General features: G+C 44.7%; 1 protein-coding gene across 2 annotated transcripts; it reads right to left on the bottom strand.

Moving 5' to 3' along the window:
- Positions 1–756: 756 nt before the first annotated feature.
- Slc26a2 (solute carrier family 26 member 2) lies at positions 757–14,707 on the bottom strand. 2 transcript variants are annotated; one of them, XM_032885566.1, is made up of 5 exons: positions 14,494–14,707; positions 7,135–7,269; positions 6,483–6,612; positions 4,441–5,162; positions 757–2,678 (listed from the first exon to the last, which is right to left on the bottom strand). In XM_032885566.1, the coding sequence occupies exons 4-5, from the start codon at positions 5,137–5,139 to the stop codon at positions 1,158–1,160; spliced, it is 2,220 nt and encodes a 739-aa protein (XP_032741457.1). In that variant the 5' UTR covers positions 5,140–5,162; positions 6,483–6,612; positions 7,135–7,269; positions 14,494–14,707; the 3' UTR covers positions 757–1,157. The 2 variants fall into 2 exon arrangements, with proteins under 2 accessions (XP_032741457.1, XP_032741458.1); XM_032885567.1 differs by lacking the exon at positions 6,483–6,612 and having other exon boundaries at positions 14,494–14,624.
- Positions 14,708–21,119: the final 6,412 nt, after the last annotated feature.

Raw genomic sequence — 21,119 nt, 5'->3', positions numbered from 1 at the left:
GGTTCGAAGTCCTCCTGCATTAAAAGTGGCCACAGACATCAATATTTATCATAAACCAACAAGGTGCATGGCAGTAAGCATCAGCACTGCATTCACATCTGCAAAGTAATGATGATGTCCTTTGTGCTCATCCACAAATGGCTACTTCTATTTAAGAAAGACTACCGACCCCCAGCAGATCCCTGATAAAATGCCTCAGTGGCGGGATGGTAGCATTTCTTAAGGGGAACTGTCATTCATTCTTTCTTGGCGACCTCTCCTTGAATGTGCACCACAAGCTCATCAGTGTGGTAAGAAGCGGCTGAGCCAATATCCTGCCTTCCCTGACAACACTGCCATGGTGTTTGGAAATGCCAATTTAGCAAAGATTCCCCAGGAAGCATGAGAATACATCAAAAGTGAGATGGAGCTTAACAGGAGACAAGTTCTCAAAGACAAAGTCTTCCACTGCCGCTCTGGTTTTGAACTCTTTCCTTACCTACTTATTCTGAATAAAAAGGGAGGACTATCACATCTGATGTTTATAATACAGGTTCTATACAATAGTATCAGGCTGGCTGTGGGGGCCAGATTCTTTTATGAGACTGGCACAGTTCCTGCATGAAGCAAGATGGTGATTTCCAATTATCAGCAAGAGATCTTACTGCTGTCCGGGGAGCAAACCCCAAACAGAGGCACACCAGAAGGGTCAGGACTCATCTCCTTCAGTCCTTGGGCTTCAGCAGCCTCTGTATCAGCAGCGCTGCCTCCTTTTTCCCCCCTCTCCCGAGCCATGCGAAGGCTCCAGTGTGTGTAAAGCAAACCCATCTTTACTTCCCTCTGCGTCCTGGAGGGCAGAGTTCAGATACACAGTCAGTCCCTAAAGTAAGGCAATTAAACTGGGGGGCTGCTTCACAGTTCCGTCCTGTTTATACACTGTACCCCAAGAATGCTATCTGCACAAAAGCTGGAAGCCACAACAGTTACTTCTTTTTGATTCTACCCAACCAAAAGCTCTACCGTACACAAGACTATCGAAAGGCTAGCTGCAAAGGAAGCCATCTCACGCGTACACTGCTTCCTCCTTCACAGGAGAAAATGCTGCACACCGAAACTGGCAAGACACTCTTCTTCCTTCTATTAACTTTTCCAGTCACCAGAAAGACTCATTAATTTTCTCAGTCACCAGAAAGACTCAGACCATTGACCACACACACTCCTTTCTCCTTCTGAGACTCTTCTGCAAAAGCTACTGCTTCAGACAAACTGTAGAAGAGAAGATTTTCTTCTTCCTTTTTGCAATATTCTCCTTTGGCTAAGGAATCCCTCACAGAAGGATTGCACTGAGCCAGTAAAACCTGGATACCAATGGCTTCATAATCACGGCGAACTTCTTTCAGTGTGTTGATCCCTGCTGTATCCAAAAACTGTATTGCACTACAGTCAATCACAACGGTGTGCAGCTCCAAGGGATCATGGGAAAGCTGCATTGAAACTTCATCCGGGTCCCCATGGAAAGTCACTGTTTCCTCTTTCAGCTTCCTTTTTGCTGCCTTTTTCCAGGCTGCTTTTACCAAGACTGGGTTTAGCGTTTTCTTGTACAAAGCTGATTTAAAGCATTCTTTGTTTATGTAGTAGAGAGGGGCTATGAAGCGGAAAACCTTGATGCCTGACTTACTCCGAAGGTTCTTGTAAGTGGAAATGGATTCGAAGATTTCAGATTCTTCTTCCAAACCAAGCAGTGAAATCTTTGGCATCTGAGTACGGAGGATCACACAAAACATTGAAAAACAAACCCCAACGAGCAGGCCTATTTCAGTGCTTAACAGAGCAGAGGACAGCATAGTCACAAACCAGATAACTGTGTCCATTCTGCTGAGCCTCCACATCTTTGGCAGGTCTCTAAATTTCAGAAGTGCACCCCGGAGATTTACAATGGTGATCACACCAAGGACACATTTTTGGAGGGAATAGAATAAGGGAGCTATTAGCAGAAGGACCAACAGAAGAACGAGGGATGTCACTATAGCGGACAGTTGGGTCTGGCAACCTGTTGACTCTTTAACCAGTGTCTTTGCAAGGGCGGCACTAGTAGTTATGCAGTGGAAGAAGGAGGGTATGATATTGCAAAAGCCAATGGCATACATTTCCTGATTGGCTTTCACCGTATAGCCATGTTTCTTGGCAAACATCTCAGAAAGTGATACAGTGATAGCAAAACCAATGATAGAAATAGCTATGGCATCAACAGCCACATTAGGAATGAGGCTCCAGTCTGGCGCTTGGGGTGGCATAAACCCGGTGGGAATTTGCCCAGCAATACTGGAATTGTAATTCTCATTGAGTTTTCCAAAATGAGAAGCTAATGTGGCTGCCACAACGACAATGAGCTCAGTTGGAATTGGTGCCGGGAGCTTGGACTTGAAGTATTCGTTGAGCTCTTTGGTTGGCACAAGGACCAGGAGACACAAAAGGCTGGTGATGAGGTCACAGATGTTGGTCTTATGAATATTTTTGAAGATGTGGATCCAGGTAGTAATGACTGAGCCTACACCATTACTCCGAGGAAGGCTCAGCCCCAGGAGGTACTTGGCCTGAGACGTGAGGATGGTGAAGGAGGCACCAGTGACAAACCCACTCAGCAAGGCATCTGAGAGGTAGACAGACACAAAGCCCACTTGAAAGAAGCCCATGGCTACCTGGAAGGGAGCATATGCAAGCATTAGGTGGAAATGGGAACGAGCTCCTCAGCTTCTTACTACCTCAGCCTTCCCTGCCTGGCTACAAGCTACCAAATACCACAGAGGTCAGAGCTAAAAGAAATGCAATTATACCTTACAGTTTTCATGTCACTATGCAAGCAAGCTTCCAGTAGTCAGACTCATCAGCCCAACCACAGCAAGGACTTAGGGCTTCTACCCTATACAATAATCTAAAACTGGACCACCACTCAGATTGCTTCCAAAAAGGACTGTTTTCAAGGTTCCAAACAAATGTATACAAACTCAAAAGGAACCAAGCAGTGGTGGCACACACCTTCAATCCCAGCATTGAGGAAGCAGAGACTGGTAGATCTCTGAGTTCAAGGCCAGCCCGGTCTATAGAACGAGTTCCAGGATAGCCAGAGCTACATGGAGAAAAGTTGTCTCAAAAAAACCAAACAAAAATCGAAAAACCCCCAACAAAACAAAACAATCAACCAACTCAAATTGGAGAAATTCCTCTATTTCAGAAAACATTTTCTCCAAATTAAATATTATTACCATTAAACCGAAGGTTTTTCACTTTTATTTTTGGAGTTAAGGTCTCATGGTCCCAGGGCAGCCTTGAACTTTGCCAACGATGACCCGAAACTCCGGATCCTCCTGCCTCTACCTCCTAAACGCTAAGATTACAGCAGGCACAGACCATGAAAGGAAGATTTAACTGGCAGAAAAACTGATTCACATCTGAACTGAACCTATCTGATTAAGCAGTAATGCTACATCCTCCTCTGCCCACATCTTCAGAGTCCTGCTACCTCTTCCTCCCTTGGTGAGATACACTGAGAAGAAAGCCAACATGGACTCTAGGAGCACAACCCATCGCCCCTTCCTTCTGTTTCTCCCACCTCATCTAAGTACCAAATAAAGGCAGCTATTCTTCCCCTTCCTTTCCTTGGTCCAAATGCCTGTAATAAACAACAGGTTTGATGCTGGTATTGATTTCTGGATGCTAAGAGGCAGGGACATAATCATAACAATAGATTAGTGGGTTCTATAGGATACTTAAGGAGGTTTTAATTTGTAATCATTTCTCTTGGCTGGTAAATGATGGTCCTCAAGTTTCCCTCTCCCTCTTCATCAAACCAAGAGAACTATTAAATTCAGCAGAAGTCTCTCAGGATTGCAGTTACTCTAAAGGAAGGCAAGAGCTAGCAATAATGTCAACCACTTTGGTCTTCCTCTTTGCCCTCCCCCACTCCCTGCCCCATCCTCTTGCCCTCTCGTCTGACTAGTCACAGTGATTTTTGCCAGAAACCCAGTGTTTCCAGCATACAAAAGTTAAGAATTGTTCTAGGTGGCCTGAGGACTCTTTCTGGTCTTACGTTTTTAATAAGAATCTGACTGTTGCTGCTTAAGAAGTAGTCTAGGAAGAGCCCTGTCTTACAGTGGAATCCATGGTTTGGCTTGGGGCTTTACCATTCATCTCTTTAGCACTCTGTCAGTGGTAGCAATATTACAACCCCTAGCAACCTACATACCAGAGGTTCTGTGTGTAAAGATTGTTTTTGCCAGAAATAACCAGTGGTTATGTCTCCCTCTTCTTTCTTCTTCCCCCAGTGTCTCAGGCTCTCACTATGTAGCCCTAGATCTTGCTCTGAAACCAGGCTGGCCTCAAACACCTGCGCTGCCCCTGCCCCTGCCCCACCTCTTGAGTGCTAGGCTCCTATACCCAGCCTAAATGCTCACCATTTCTTACCTGATAAACTCCAGCCATGAATGTCACAGTGCTGCCAATTTTAATTGCATAACAGCTTTTGTCACAGAGTCCGTCTAATGTATGGTTTACTACCACACATCCATTTGAGAACATTGCTATCGAAGATGATGTAGTATCAATGTCAGGGCATGCTTTATGTAGTTCTCGGTCAACTACCTCACCAATCATAAGGCACAGTATTCCAAAAATGCCCACAGAGATGTGGCGGGAGGTACCAAACAGGAAGTAAATAATGCTGGCAAAAAATGATGTGTACAGACCATAGATAGGTTCCTGGCCAGCCAACAGGGAGTAAGCAATAGACTGGGGCACCAACAATATACCCACAATCAGGCCAGACATCATGTCACCTAAAATGTTTTTCTTCAGATCATATTTTGGGAGCCACCTCAAAACAGGAAAAAAATCAAAAATCCTATTTCTGACTTTGGTTGCGTTACACTGGCAACTCTTGTGAAGCTTTCTCATGACAAGCTGTTTGATGTTAGTATCTGGTTTCTCATGGAGTTCCATGTGGATCCTACGAAAAGCTCTTCTCCGATCACTGGGCTCAAACTGCCTCGAGTCAGTGCTTGGTCCTCTTTGAGCCCCCAGGGGGAGCTCAGGTGGGAAGCCATAGGCTTCTTCGGGTAAGTCCCTCGGTGAAAGATTATGCTGCTCTTTATTTTCTGAAGACATTCTGGAGACAGATGCTTTACTTCCTACCCCAGAGAAAAAAATACATGTTAATTTATAAAATAGTTCTCAGCGCTCACATATATCAACAGTCTTACTTATCATTTGTGAGGTTGAAGAATTCCATTTGGGGGTGTTTGAGACAGGGTCTCACTATATAGCATTGGCTGACCTGGAACTTGCCATACAGATAGAGCTAGCTTCAAACTCACAGATATCCACCAGCTTCTACTCCTTCGCATTGGATTAAAAGAATGGGCTACTCTGCCCAGACTGGGCATAGATGATCTGCATATCTGCTCCTTAAGTGAGGCTCATTGGCCCTGGAAGCAGACTATAAACAAGTCAAAACAAATCATTGGTTGGTACAGAGCCTCTCAAGAAAGACAGACAGCGACTGCTAAGGATTCTCCTGTGTATCCCCCTGGATCCCCTGGAGAGTTTTCTAAAAAAAGAAAAGAAAAAACGAGGGTCAGGCAATAGTGGTGCACACCCTTAATTCCAGCACAGCCAGGGCAAAAGTATGAGGGGAGGCAGCCTTTCTCCCTTCCATATGCTACCAATGGTCTTTCACAGGCTGAGTAGAGAAATAATGTTGCCTAGAACCTCCACTTGGAAGATAAACAAGAAACCCCACATCTCTGGCCCTGAAACTACTCATCTAGTACCAAAGGACCTGCCTACCCTAGGAACTAGAACAGAACAGAACAAAACCAAAACCAAACCAAAACAAACCCCAAAACAACAAAAGCCAAGCTCTTAAAGGAGCGGATGGTCCAGTGACTAGGTCACACTTTGAGCTTGGCCTAGCATGGCCATCTCTCGGTCAAGACTTCATTTCATTAAGTCCAGCTGAAATGCTGCCACTGCTACATATCACCAACCTATCACCTTAGCCCAGATGGACCCGTTCTCCTGTATCCTGTGACATTCTGTACCTGTGAATGCAGGTAGGAGCCTCTGCAGCTCCTACAGGAAAGGCAATGCCTTTCTGTCCACCAATGTAATCACCACCAAGCGCATCACTGAGATTTACAGAACTTTAGCTGGTTTATAGAAATATTCAATCAAAGAACAAACTCATTGTGACTGTGACCAAATGGAGACAAATAGATGGAGAACTCCAGAAGTTTGAATTGACAGAAAAAAAAAGAACCTTTATCAGGTTTTATAGACCTATCATTACCAATGTGTTACAATCTAACAACAAATAGGATATAAGAGCTCATATCCTATTTAAGAACACAGGATGCAAAAAATTACCTATTACTTAGGATGAACAAGAGAAAAATAATAATGATTTTGATAGTCTTTGAGGGAAAAGTCAGATCTAGAAGACAACTGACCCTGAGCAACTCAAACAGGTTAGTGGGCTGGTCATTAACTCAGCATCTGTCTTCTCACTTCCTGCTCTCCTGAGCCTGCTTGAGCTACTTCCTGTCTGGAGTAGCCTTTGGTCAAGAGGTTTTTCTAAACCTAAGGTAAGAAAAAGAAATATTGAAACATTGTAACCAATAATAACCAGGTCTAAACTTCACCTCTGTGGCTACTATAGATAAGAAGGAAAATAAAAACAAATTTAAAAATGTCTGAGAAAGCAAACTAAGAAACAAATGAAAGTGCTAAAAGTGAGAAAAACAATAGAAAAGGTGAATTCCTGTGACAGGCTTACCAGTAAACTTGACGCAGTCAAAGAAAGACTCAATGGACTCAAAAGACAGCTTAATAGAAATTATTCAAATGTAAAACCACTCAACAACAAAAATGTTGACTATAATAGAAGAGCCAAGATTTTGGTATGTGGCATATCAAGTATTTAAACATAGAATTAAAATCCCCAAAGAAGAATACAAGAGAACAGGCAGAGGAAGCATCTCAAAGTTGAATGGCCAAGAACTGTTTAACAATCTCGAAACAGTGAAGTAGAGGTCCAAGAATCTTGAGAATACCCCAAAGAACAGGCAGAAAAGCAACTCCCCAGCCACCACCACCACTTACCAATCACTGTTACTCAGGGGGTGCTTCTGAAGACAGACACACATCACTTATGGAGGAACAAAGACAGGAATACAGCACATGTCCTGGACTTAGTGGAAGCCAGAAGATGATGTCTTTAAAGCAGCAACTTTACTCCTAGAAATCCACAATCAGAAAAGAATCCTTTAAAAGATGGAGACACTGAATTTATTACCTGAGATCAGTGTGTGTCCACATGTGTGCGAATGAGAAAGCCTGTACGCTCACCCCCTCACCCCAGATCTATTAGGACAGTGTTCGACTTTAAATAAACCAATTTTGAAAATAAAAAATTTAAAGATCTACATTAATCACTATGTAACCTTGGCTGCTCTGTTAATTATGTAGACCAGGTTGACTTCAAACTCATAGACATCCACTTGCCTTTGCCTCTTCCCAAGTGCTGGGATTTAAGGCATACACCACCACGCTCAGCTTGCTTTCTATTTTACTTCATGCAGATGTTCATTTTGCCTGCATGCATGTCTGCGCATTATTTGCAGTCAGTGGCTGTGGAGTCCAGAAGAGAGCTTTGGATCCTCTGGAATTGTAATTACAGAAGCTTGTAAGCCATTATGTGAGTGATGGGAATTGAATTTAGGTCCTCTGGAAGAGCAGCCGGTGCTCTTGTCTGCTAGGCCATCTCTTTTAGGCCCGATAATTAAATTCTTAGATCTGTCATTTCTTGTTTAAAAAAAAAGACACTACAGAGCTACAGCCCTTTGAGTGTGTCCCTCAGTGGGGACCTACAATACTGACCCAACAGCCTAACGCACTTGCAAAGGAAGCCGCTGGGGAGGAGGAAGGCAAAGCCACGGCGATTCACAGGAGCTGAGAGCCATGAGTGTACAGCCTAGTCTCATGACACAGCTTTTAAAACTTAGCCTTCACGTGGTTACTTGTTTTCCTCTCATACATAACGGATAAGAGGATAAGAGACATGAGGTCTGAGCTCATCCACTGCACACACAGGCATGCAGCTCAGGCATTACAGCGCTGTCCACACACTGACAGTCAGATCCTGGAGGATCCAGTACGACACAAAGAACCAGGGCACGGAAAACTGAAACAAAGCCTTTCTGTTAGACCCAAGACTCAGACACTCATGCTAGCTCCTTTACGTCTCCATGCTGATACGCTTATATTCCTGTAAAAGCATGCTCACTGTCACTATTTCACGTGGGTCTAAAACCTCAAATCAGCCACCCAGATGAAACAAATAAGATTATCTCATTAGCCTTAAAAATAATGAGGGTGTGGGAACAGAAATAGAAAACTGAATGTCTGCATGCAGAGGAAGGAAAGCAGACCACATCTATCACCTTGCACAAAACCTAAGTCCAAATGGATTGAAGACCTCAATATGAGGCCTGTAATACTGAAACTTGTATGCAATAATTTTATGATGACCCCAAACACCGGAATTTGACAGATGCTAGGTGCTTCTTTACAGCTTTTTGGTGAGGCCTCCTTGGTAGGATCCAGGAGAAGCAAGCCTGTGTCCAGCAGCAAACCGCTGCCCATTGCTGCACGAGGTGTGCTGACGTGTACTAACCACCACATGGCTCCGTGCACGTCAGCCTGCCATCGGTGTTTTCTCCAAACCTCCTCGCAAATGACACCCAGAGTCTCTGAACACGGCAAGACTTACGGAGAGGAGAATATTCTCGGAGAACAATGCTTAATATCAACAGAGCAATTCTGAATGACTTCATCCATTCGGAGAGATGTGCTTTAAAGTCTGGGTTAGCAGACTCAACAAAAAGGTTTCAGGTCCCCAGAACCTCTCCTCACAATGTCAATGGAAAATTCTTTGAGATAGCCATTATTCCAGGATTCTGTATAATCCATTTGACCCATCTGTGTCACACTGTCTGGTTACTAACTGGGCAGACCTGACTACAGTGTCCCTTTACAAGGATTGTTCAGGAAAGATTCCTACTTCTTGGTCTTTCAGAAGCCGCTGAATACATACATTGTATACAACTAGAATAATGCCCATCTATAATCTCACACTTGGGAGGAAGAAGTAGGGGGATCAACAGTTCAAGGTTATCCTCAGCCTACACAGTAAGCTTGAGGCCAGGCTACATGAAACAGACAAACCTCTATCTTTATCTCTATCTACCTTACCTTGCCATTGTGGCTATGTCCTATATTTCCATCCCAAACATGGCAGGTGGCCCCACATTGCCACACCATCAATGACTTCTTTCCTGCTTGCCCAGGACCAACTAAGGGCAAAAACAGCCTAACTGGTGACTTACCGCCATCATTTCAGCAGTCTAGTCCTTTCATCAAGTTCCAGTGGGCATCTAGTCTAGTGTTTCCCAACCTGGGCGTCTTGACCCCTTCAGGGGTCACCTAAGACTATTGGAGAACACAAATATTTGGATATGTCACAGAATCCTGTGAAGGCTCACTCTCTCTATACTAAACAGAAACACTGGTATAGTCTCCTCTAAGAGGCCTCTATTTTCTTTCCCCTATGCACCCATGTCCAATCAGCAGTCACGAACACTAAGCAGCTGGTGCTGGGTTGCGGCCTTCAACTCTGTGCCTTTTCCTGACATCTCCATCTATTTCTTTGGGAGGTGAGCAAGTGGAGTGTTGGGCTTGAACCAGGCCTCATATACTAAGCAGGTTCCTACAGAAGACACACCTTGAAGACAGCATCTTTCAAAATGGTGTGGAAATAGAAAGAAAAAACTGAATGTCTGCATGCAGAAGGAAAGACCACATCTATCACCTTGCACAAAACCTAAGTCCAAATGGATTGAAGACCTCAATATGAAGCCTGTAATACTGAAACTCCTATGCAAACCAAAACAACTTTCGAAATTTAATGTTACCCCAGTCAGAATGGCTACTATCAACAAATAACTTACAACAAATGCTGGAAAGGGTTTGGGGAAAGGAATTCTCATTCACCATTGGTGGGGTTGCAAACTGATCCAATCACTCTTGAGAATCCACGTGGAGATTCTTTAAAAGCTAAGAATAAATTTACCCTACGGCCCAGCTATGCCACTCTTTGGTATATGCCTGAAGGATTCAATACCCTATTATACACCTGCTTACCTGGAGGACCTGAGCTGGGTCTAGCCTGGGCAAGACTACAGGTTGCTTCAAGACTTTGGCACCTTCCATGGCACCTTCTGGAATTATGAAAGCTAGTCCTCAGGGAGGGCTTATTTTCCAGTTATGTTCATTGCTGCTCTATTCCCAATAATTAGGGAATGGAAACAATCCCGATTTCTTTCAACATGTTAACAGACAATAAAACTAAGACACATATACACAGTGGAATACTATTCAGCTGTAAAGAAACTGAAATTGTGATAATTTCAGGTAAATGGATGGAATGAGGAAATATTACATTGAGGGAGGTAACACTGACCCAGAACACCACACAATCTCTCTCATCTGTGGTGTCTAGCCCCAGACTTTCATGTGTGAGTATGTACAACCTGGAGTAACCACGGAAACCTGCAATATCGAAAAGGACTCTAGGAGGAGGGGGTGGAGCCCTAGAGAGGGGAATAGCAGGTTTCAAGTTGTTGGTCAGTGTGGTGGTTTAAGTAGGTATGGCCTGGACAGACTCATGTGTTTGAATGCTACGCCCATGGGGAGTGAGTGGTACTATTAGGAAGTGTGGCCTTGGAGTACATGTGTCACTGTGGGGGCAGGCTTTGAGGTCTCCTATGCTTAAGCTATGCCAGTTTGGTACACAGTCTCCTGCTGACTGTGGATCAAGATCTCAGCTTCTAGAGGACCATGTATGCCTGCATGCCGCCATGTTTTCTCACATGTCATGGAGGAAACCTCTGAAACTGTAAGCCAGCCATAAATTAAATGCCTTCCTTGACAAGAGTTGCCCTGGTCATGGTGTCTCTTCACAGCAGTAAAACGCTAACTCAGTCAGGGAGTCCAAGAGTCACCCAAAACAATATTGGCTACCGCTGTTGCCCTTGGAGCTTAGTTTCTATTGATGTGCACTTCAGACACAGGACCCAGAGGATTCTAGCTTGGTCAGACCTGAAAGCATCCTCCCTGAGGACCAGCTTCCACGGAACCATGCAAGCTTCCTAAGAAGAAAAAAACACAACCGTCCCACCCAGCTGGGATACCTGTGAACCACAATGATTGGCATAGCAAGATACCCTTAAGGGTGCAATGGTGGCACTCATATCTTTGTGAGTAACCAACAGCTGTCTGACTGGACTCAAGGCCTGCTCACAGGAGGACTTTATGCCCAATACTGTAAACCTAGCCAAGTACTTAGGGCTAGTGAAGTCATCGATCTCAGAGGACTTTCTGTTGGCGGTTTACTAATCCAGCATGATACCAAACAGCATTCTAAGTACCGTCTTATGCTCACAGGTAAGTGTAGCTTTTCCCCTTTATCAAAGGCACTTCTCTTTGCAGCACACAGATGCAATCACAGAAAACCACAACAGGTCAAAAGGCAGAGAACGACTGACTGTGGGGTGCCAAGCCCCAATGGACACGTGCACAACACAAGACCTGCACCTAAGGTTCAGGGGATATCATGGAAGGGGCTCGGGTAGGGGGCAGAAAGAGGTCTAGAGGACTGGGAAGTCGGCTGTGAGGCTGCATTACCGAAATGATACCTCAACAGTGTGGCTGCCTAACAAGACCTGAGCAAGTCTGACACCAATAGATACAGAAGGAGGAACTCTCACTGAGTCCCACCCCTAGGCAAAGAACCACAGGAAACTGAGGAATGCTGAATGTGGGTGAATTAGTCTTCCCCAGGGATGAGACGCCAAGTGTCTTAGCCAATTCCCAAGTGGCCAGCCCTGAAATCATACACACACAGGTAACACTAAACAGACTCAGCACATTATATTTATATCAGCACACTGAGTTTATATATTTATGCACCTGTAGATTATGTAATGACAACAAAGAAAAAGAAGGCAAAATTTGAGAAGTGAGGGGGGACATGGGAGGGTTTGAAGGGAAGAAATCAAAGGGAGGAAATGATATCATTATATTTTAATTAATAATTAAGATAAATTTATAGTTGTGAGTGTATATGCATGCTATAGTATACATGCCCTTTTAATTTAAAAAAAATTATTATTGTATGTGTAATGTGAGGTCCTGTGTGCAGGCACATACAGGAGTATTTTGACAACTTTGTGAAGTCAGCTCTATTGTTCCACTTCCTTCTACCTTTACGTGAGTTCTGGGGATTGAACTTGGTAACCACACTTATGCAGTAATTGTCTTTATCCACTAAACCACTTTGATGAGCCCCCACTGTATTTTCTGGAACAACTGAACCCAAAGCTCAGAGTTTTAGCCAGCCTGGCTGGCCAGTGAGTTCCTCCTATCTCCATCTCCCAGGACACTAGCAATGGTCACGGCCAACTATTGCATGCCCTCCAGTGTATGTTTTATAGTATATGCACACCGAATTATTCTTTCATTTTCTATTAGGAACAGCAATATAAAATTTACATCTGTGCTATAATCTGGTACTCTGGCTTCCTCTGTAATTTTTTGTTTATTTGTTTGCTTCTTCTAGCTGGAATGTCCTTCCCCAGTTAAATTCACAACTTGTTCTTTTTATTTTTCTCAAATGTCACCTTACCAATCAGCTCCTTACTAAACACAATATGTAAAAATAGCACCTCTCCTGTCTCCATGTCTGCCTTAAGGGGCCACCTGCCCTTCTCTTTGGCTTGACGTTTCCCCCTATGGCCTTTGTTTTGTCATTCCTATTACATATTCACTTCTAAAAGATTCATTTGAAGTATGTGTATATGTGAGTGTGTGTGTGTGTGTGTGTGTGTGTGTGTGTGTGCGTGCGCACACACGCGCGAGCGCTCGCTCGCACATGCATGTGTGTGCACAGGTGCCCTTGGAGTCCAGAAGAGGGTTCGAGAACCTCATCAAACAGGTGGTTGTTAGAACTTAACTCAAGTCCTCTGCTGGAACAGTTATTCTCTGAAGCATTGAGCCATCTTTTTAGCTCCTACACTTAGTTTAAGCTGTAACCTCAAGTTGCTTGCATAACACCTATTAAGTGCTTTACAAGTATTTGTAAAGAGGACGAATGATGGTTTAAGAGCTTTGCAGGGGGGGAAAAAGGAGGAAGTAATGCCTTTATTCACAATCTAACTCACCAAGCGTGGGCATCTCTTTCCGTAGACACTAAAACCGAGCCTGCATCAAAACACTACTTTGCTAAACATCTTCTTGGGGTTTTGCTCACTCAAAGCTTATAATGTTTACGTTTAAAACTTATCCTAAAATCCAATATGGAGATCTCCCAAGCCCCAAATATGTTCATCTCTAGCTTCTCCTCTGGGAGGCAGCACATCACAGTGCCACACAAGGGTTTTCAGCATAGGTTTCAGATAAAAATGCAGATTCTTGGGCCTGCCCCTGCAAATCATAGGAGACAGAAGGCGCTGTATTCCGGGTGATGCTGGGCTAGTGATCCTGGGACCACAGCTGGCAAATCAATAAGCAAGATCAGGTCACCACTCAGAGCCCAGCTACTATTCAATAGCTTGACGGTACTGGGTGAAAACCACTCGGAATCAATTTCTGACCTGTAAAATGAAGAGACTACCAAATACCTCACATAAATGAAGATCTCAGAATAGTACAGTACAGTACTTATGCAGTATACAATAGATATTAGGCTCTGTCTCTTACAATCCTTAACATTCCTAAATGACCCTACGCTTTTTTAACGGTTTAAATTTCATAAACAAGATTTTCCTGTGAATCCAATACTAGTGTGAACTGTATATCACACTAGTTCTAGACGTCTCATAAGAAAAAAATCATGGGATTAGAGCTATGACTATAGTTCAAAAGAATATTTGGGGAAGGACTTCTGTTCAATTCCCAGCTCCCTACAGCCAGAAAGAGCCCTAGAGCAAAAAGAGGAAAAATAGCAGTAGCATAGTGCCAAAAAGGGAACTTGATGTCTGAATGCTTACATCCCTCTAAATCCCAATTTGTGAGAGAAAGGGACGCAGCATTGGGGAGAGGTGGGGTTCACTTACTAACTCTGTCAGGACTTGCTCTGTCTTTTTAGGTATCTTCTCAGCGCGTCCGTCCACCTAACTACTGAAAGAATCCCAAGTCTAGTGAGTGTAAAAGGATTTCTGCACTTTTGCGTCTAAGACTGGAAGGTGGAGACAGGGCTTCGTTCCAGCCAGGACACATCAGGTCCGAGGCGGCCCGGCTAGCACTGGGCCACCGCAGGTCTGCCAGGTCAGCCCCTGCCGGGTTTTGTCTCCGCTGCGGACGCACTGCTGACCGCGGAGCTCCCCTCTCGCCTCCGGTCCTCACCTTAATGCTCCAGTCCGCCAGACACCGGCTCTCACGGCACGTCCTCCGGCAAGACTTGGCTGCAGGGACGCCGCCGCACGGGTACAGGCAGTCCGGCCGCGGGCGAGCTTCCCTTTAATACCCCGGCAACTGTCCCCGCCCATGGTCCGGCCCCAAGGAGGCAGCAGCTAGCCATGGTCACCGTAGGAAAGGTGCGGAAGGAACCCGGCAAGGCCCGCGGCGTGGCAGTCACGTGGCATGGCGGTGTGGACCGCCGGCCAATCACCTGGGCCGGCCAGCGACAACCCCGCCCCTCGACCGCTTGCTTCTCCGTGATTGGCTGTCCTGGGCTACAAGCCATGCGTCAAGTCTGAGTCTTCAGTGGATACCGCGATCTACTGCGTGGACTTACGCTGGACGGGAGGTCCGGTCGCGGAAGGTCCTTGGGCCCGCGGAGGCGCTCTCCGAACCCAGCTTGCCTCTTAAGGCTTCGAATGTCCACAGGCTCTCGACCCCAGGACTCACCCAAGAGTCAGTAACCAGAGGGTCCTTTAAAGTTGTAAATGGAAGTGTAAAGATAAATATGAAATTTCGCCCAACCCTTGTTGACACCTTTCTCTGATCATTAGGGAGAAAAACCAAAGGGTCTCTGTGCTGGCCCTACCCAAGTGCTGAGGTTAAAGATGTGCACTCACACAGCTCAACACATTTTACTCAGTCCTCGAAACTTGAGGAAATACTGCACTATGATTTGCTTCTTTTAAAATATTTACTGCTTTAAAGGTTTTTTTTTTATTACATTTATTTGTGGAGGTGAGATAGAGGGTATGTGTGTGTAGCTGTGTTTGGGGCGCACTCCTGTGAACCCTCCGACCGGATAGCTCCGGCCCAGCGTGAGCCCACGCAGTAGATCACTGTATCCACTAATTGGTTCTCTCTTCTCTTCTACCACGTGGATCCTGGAACCAAACTCAGGTTGTCAGGCTCGACAGCAAGCAGTTTTACCAACTGAACCATCTTAAAGACCTGTCTTTTGTTTTTGTTGGTTGGTTGGTTGGATGTTTTTTTTTTGTTTTGTTTTAAGGTCTCACTCTGCAGCTTAGCTCTTGACTAATCCTGCTTCAGCTTTCCAAGTGCCTACAGGTGTGAACCACCACACTTGACTGTGACTCCCTTTGTAGAGTGAAGAGAGATGTGACTCAGACAGTAGGTGAGTTGCTGCTGTAACTCACAGCAGCACCGGCAGTAAGTGACTGAGTATAACCCGTACCAGCTAAATGCAAAGCCCACTTTCTTAAATCACAACCCTGGCAAATAAAAAAAATCTCCTCTCATCCCCGAACTTAACAGAAACCAGTAAAGGCTGGCCAGATTTAGTAAAAGCAATGGTCCGTCTTCTTTTTGTCAGTCTGTGCCAATCTTTGTTACAGATGAAGAAACTGAGAGTCACAATATTCATCAAGATATTATTTGTCAGGACGATGCCACCAAAAAGCAGGTGGAACAGATACGAAGTTTGAAGGAACCTATCAGATGCTCAAACCTAAGAACTCTCAACCATGTCCGGGGCCAGGGACTGAAGCAAGGAAGCCGCCGTAGGTCAGCCATTGTGGCTTTCCCTCCCCTTTCACCATTCCCAGCTGCTGCTCCCTGCTGCATCTCCCCAGGAAAACATTCCACGGAACTGGACTTTGGCCTGAACGTCCATCTTCCCTTCACTGGTGCTCTGGGAGAAGATAACCAGTTTCCAGGCTGCTGCTGAATTGCCTAATAATCTGCTTTAACAACAGGTCAGCAGCCTGGCCACTCAGCACCTAGATCTCTTTAACCTCCTGTCTAAGCCTGAGCATTGGCCCTTCTGCTACTCTTCCGGTCCTGGAAGTTGAGTGTGGCAGCCTGAGAGCAACGTGTGTCAGTTATAATGTATTCTTCCCTAGACATCTCTATCAAAGAGTAGCCTCGGGGCATTATGAGCAGGCAAAGACCCTATCAGTTAAGGGCCCTATCAGAATTCTCCCCTCAGCACTTCCTGACCTTCCAGTGGGACAGGCTACTGGTTTCTAAAACCCTCTGATGTTGGGGTGACCTGATATTTAATGATCTGTTTCTAACAGTCTACATAGATGTTTTACTTTTGGGGGGAAAAATCAGTCTTATTGCTTTTAAAAGTAAGTGACACAGAGTCAGGTTTAACTCAAGATTAATGGCAATCTGAGGATGGAGTTTAGAGGATAGCATGTCCTTAAGATGTATAAAACCCTGGATGTTCATCGGGGGAAAGTAACCCTCTCTCACACCCTCCTTTACTAATTCATTTTTATCCCTTTCTAGAGACACCCTCTACAGCAGCTTCCTCTGTTGCCTTCCATGTGCAGTTTTTCTCATTCCTTCTCAGTTGAAACTATACATCTTAAAAACAATGTAAAGATTTAACTGATGCTCAGAGGGGATTTGGACAATTTTTTTTCTCTTTTCTTTTTGGTGTTGGCATCTGAGTCAAGGCAGTGACTCACCTATATTCCTAGTCTGCTAGTATTCTTTTTATAACTATAGATACTCTTCCTCCACCTGTCACCCTCAGTCCCTAAAAGGGTCTGGCCTTTCAGGACCACTTGGGGGCTATTATACAACAGGGGAGGAAAAATTGACATTCTCAGGCGCCATGAAGCAACCATCCATGATTAGCCTTGAAAGAAAATTTTCTTTGAGTGGAAAAGCCAACTAGCTAGGAAAAAAAATAAGATTTTTTTTTAAATTAAAGAACCTTCTTCTGTAAGGTTAAAAAAAAAACTATGCTTTGTGGGATTTTTTTTAAAATGAAGTGGCTTTGGGATTTTCCTTCACTGGAGAGGTAACGTCATCCCTTACACTCCTACGCAGTTGGTGCTCCAGAGAAAGGGGGACCCTTACTAGGAAGGCCAAGCACTGCAAGGCCTCTGAGCCCCAGCTGAGAGGAGACTCAGTACATTCCAGGGGACCATGCCATCAAAGTGGACTAACAGCCTGAAGGTTCTTATGGGCTGGCCAAGCAAACCTTCACTCGATCATAAGGTGGACCACCAGTTAGAACGATTGGGACTGAATGTCCTGCCAGCACTGCAGAGTGGGCACTTGGAATATATAAAATTTGATTTGGAGAAAGAAGAGAAATGTGATTCTCATACCCACTGGGAAAGGAGCTCACATCACTTGTTATAAATATTTGAGTACAGAAAATAAGCAATCGCAAGCTACAGTATCTGGGTTGCTTTCAAGAACATAGGCTAAGAACTGTAGGAGATGGGCACTTGAAATGAAACGTGATCTTGGCATTAGAATATTGACTTTTAGAGGGATGGGATAGGGGGTTTCCAGATGGGAAACTGGGAGAGGAAATAACATTTGAAATGTAAATAAAGAAAATATCCAATAAAAGAAAAGAAGGAAAAATAAAAAAAAATTTAAAAATTGACTTTTGAATTATTTGATTAAACTCTGCCAGATAGCCAAGACAACGTCTTACAGCATTAGACATGCACTTGTTCTCTTTCTGGTCAAGAGTTTGATCAAGGAAATTAGAAAGTGAGCCAGGCAGTGGTGGCACATACCTTTAATTCCAGTACTTGGGAGGCAGAAGCAGGTAGACCTCTGAATTAGAAGCCGGCCTTGTCTACAGAGTCAGTTCTAGGACAGCCAGGAGCATACAGAGAAACCCTGCCTCAAACAAGACAAAAAGTACTGTATAACCACAGTTTCATTTTTAAAAATTGCATAATTGGGAAAGAAAGGTGGAGGCTAGGGATGTAGCTCAGCTGGTAGAGGGCTTGCCTGACGTGCACGAAACCCTGGGTTCAATCCCCAGAACTGCATAGTGACTCAAGCCTGTAATCCCAGCATCGGAGGCAGGAGGATCAAAGCCAAAGAATCCTCAGCTATGTAGTGAGTTTGAAGCTAGCCTAAAGTGGATGAGTCATTTTTAGAAAAAAGAAAGAAAAATGTGTGGAGGAGGAAAAAAGAGAGGGAAGGGAAGGGGAAGGGAGATATGTCTCTGGGCGATAACTGCTGTATTCTCCTTATTTGCCTGTATCTTTCAAATTTCCTATATCATGAAAATGTAATAATAAAAGTTTGTTTCAATAAAAGGAGTCAGGCACGCTAGTGCACAGCTCTCGGATTCAGTAGGCTGCGGCATGTGAACCGCTGTCTCCCAAGAAATTAAAAGGAGAGGGGCACAGCGAAGGAGGGAACAGAGCCAGGAGAGATGGCATTTGGGACCACAGACAAGAGAGAGTGTGGGGTATACTATGAGACCCTATCTCAAAAGAAAACAAGAAGATATTAGAGAGATGGGTGTATCTGCACTGTCCTCATTAATCTTTATTTTCAAATTAATACAACCTAGAGTCAGCTGGGAAGGGAGAACCTCAAATGAAGAGTTGCTGTGGTCCAAATGTCCTGTGGCTGGTCCGTGAGATGTCTTCTAGATTGATAATTGGTGTGGGAGAGCCCCGCCTACTCTGGGCAGCACCATCTCTAGGCAGATGGAGCTGTGATGTATAAATGAGGTAAGCAGGAGCCTGTAAGCCGTATTCCTCTGTGACTTCTGCTGCACTTCCCGTCCTGATTGCCCTCAGTGGGGGACTGTGACCTGAAAGTGGAAGCCAGATAAATGCCACCACCCCCTCCTCCCCCTCCTTGGCCAGGGCTGTCTTATCACAGCAACAGAAAGCAAATGAATACTGCCTCACGTTTGGCTTACGCGATCATTTTTGATAGCTGTGTTTACTGAGACCCTGCTGTCCATGGTTTGGTACATCAGCCTCGATATCAGTCTCCCAGCAATTCTGTTAATAAATGTCATTGTTATCTATCCTTTGCAAATAAAGAAACTGACACAGCGGTTTAAATAACTTCCCCTAAGGTTAAAAAAAAAAGTTCACTGAAGGAACAGGGTTCAAACTCAGCTCTCTGGCTTGGATGGCTGACTAAACGTGTGTTCTCACCTGCTGTCCTTCCATGCTGTTGTCAATCTGTTTTGGCTGCACCTCTTGGGAGTTGCTGTGAACGTGTTTCACGTGCTGAAATCTTGGTCCTTGGTATGGTAGGACCTTGAAGGGGTGGTGGTGGGGGCATAGAAACCTGTAACATCCCCCTTTTTAAAGATTTATCTATTTATTTTATGTACATGAGCACACAGTAGCTGTCTTCAGACACACCAGACCCCATTACAGATGGTTGTGAGCCACATGTGGTTGCTGGGAATTGAACTCAGGACCTCTGGGAGAGCAGTTGGTGTGCTTAACCATTGAGCTATCTCTCCAGCTCTGGAAGATTCCTTGTAAAAGGGATTGATGTCATTTCTGAGGTATTCCGAGGCAACAGATCCCCTAAAACAAGGAGGCCAAGCTTTTGAAAACCTTCTGGCTTCTTGCATTGACAAGTGATCCCTCCCACTCCCGGTCCCAGTGGCCAAGAACTGTGAAGGGCTTTGCCAAAGCACTGTATTCTTTTTTTTTTTTTTTTTTTTTTTTTTTTCTGGAGCTGGGGACCAACCCAGGGCCTTGCGCTTCCCTTGGGCAAGCACTCTACCACTGAGCTAAATCCCCAACCCCCAAAGCACTGTATTCTTGATGTTGTAGAACTGTGACCTCAATAAACCTCTGTTCTTTGGAAGTTCCAGTCTCAAGGACTTTGTTGCTGTCCTAGAAAACTACGATATCCCTAAAGTTCCTAACTTAAAAAGAAAAAAAAAAAAAGATAATAGAATCATTGAGAATTTGAGCTTTAGGGGGGAAAGTGCTGCAAAGTGAAAATAAGGGCAAGCCTTGGCAAGTCATTTCTCCAGGTTAGACCCTCAAAGTAAAACACAGACTTTCCCAAACTCAACAGGAAACATATCTAACTTGAATAAAATTAGGTAACATGTGGCCAGCTAAGAATTGACATCAACTCTAGGTCAAGGGTAAGAATAAGTGACATTTGGGAGTGAGTGGTGTGTGTAAAGAGGGTGGAGGCCCTGCAAGGTTGTTCAGCTATGCTAAAGGCAGCTATGCTGTCAGGGAAGTAAGCCTCTGTGGCTTCCTGGAGGAGGTGGGGTTTTACAAGTCCAGGGGAGAAAGGTCCTTCATCAGGAAATGCAAACCAAAGCAGCACCTAATGCCAGTGAAATTTCTGGTATAGGGACACTGGCTGATGCCTAGAGAATCCCAGTGACACAGAGATTAGACAAGGTTACCACTGTACCTCCTGCCACCCTCTTCCCATCACACAGCATGGCCCACATGTATTTCGTCTTACAACAGCCTCTTTGCGGCTGTCCTAGCCCCAGAGTGAGCTTCTTGTATAAGCGATGTTCCTTGCCGTGTTTGAGTGTACCCCATAGGCTCATATATCTGGATGCTTAGTCATCAGGGAGTGGCACTATTGGAAAGGATTAGAAGGATTAGAAGGTGTGGGCTTGGAGGAGGTGTTAGAGGAAGCTGGTCACTGGGAGAGTTCAATAGCCCATGCCAGTCTCAGATTCTCTACTGATTAGGATATAGCTCTCAGTTTCTGCTCCAGTGCCTGCCCGCAGGCCATCATGCTCCCTGCCACGATAGACTAAACCTCTGGAACTATAATCTATTCCAACTAAGTGCTTTCTTTTATAAGTCACAGTGTCTCTTCAC

This window comes from Rattus rattus, chromosome 15 (genome assembly GCF_011064425.1).
Source record: "Rattus rattus isolate New Zealand chromosome 15, Rrattus_CSIRO_v1, whole genome shotgun sequence".
Taxonomy (NCBI): Eukaryota; Metazoa; Chordata; class Mammalia; order Rodentia; family Muridae; genus Rattus; species Rattus rattus.
The sequence above is the reverse complement of the archived record's forward strand: the minus strand, read 5'-3'. Positions and strand labels throughout refer to the sequence as shown.

Coding starts and splice junctions, on each gene's coding strand:
- Slc26a2 (XM_032885566.1), bottom strand. CDS start 5,139: ATGTCTTCAGAAAATAAAGAGCAGCATAATCTTTCACCGAGGGACTTA. Junction 2,679..4,440: donor TCATGGCTGGAGTTTATCAG/GTAAGAAATGGT, acceptor GCTCCCTTCCAG/GTAGCCATGGGCTTCTTTCA.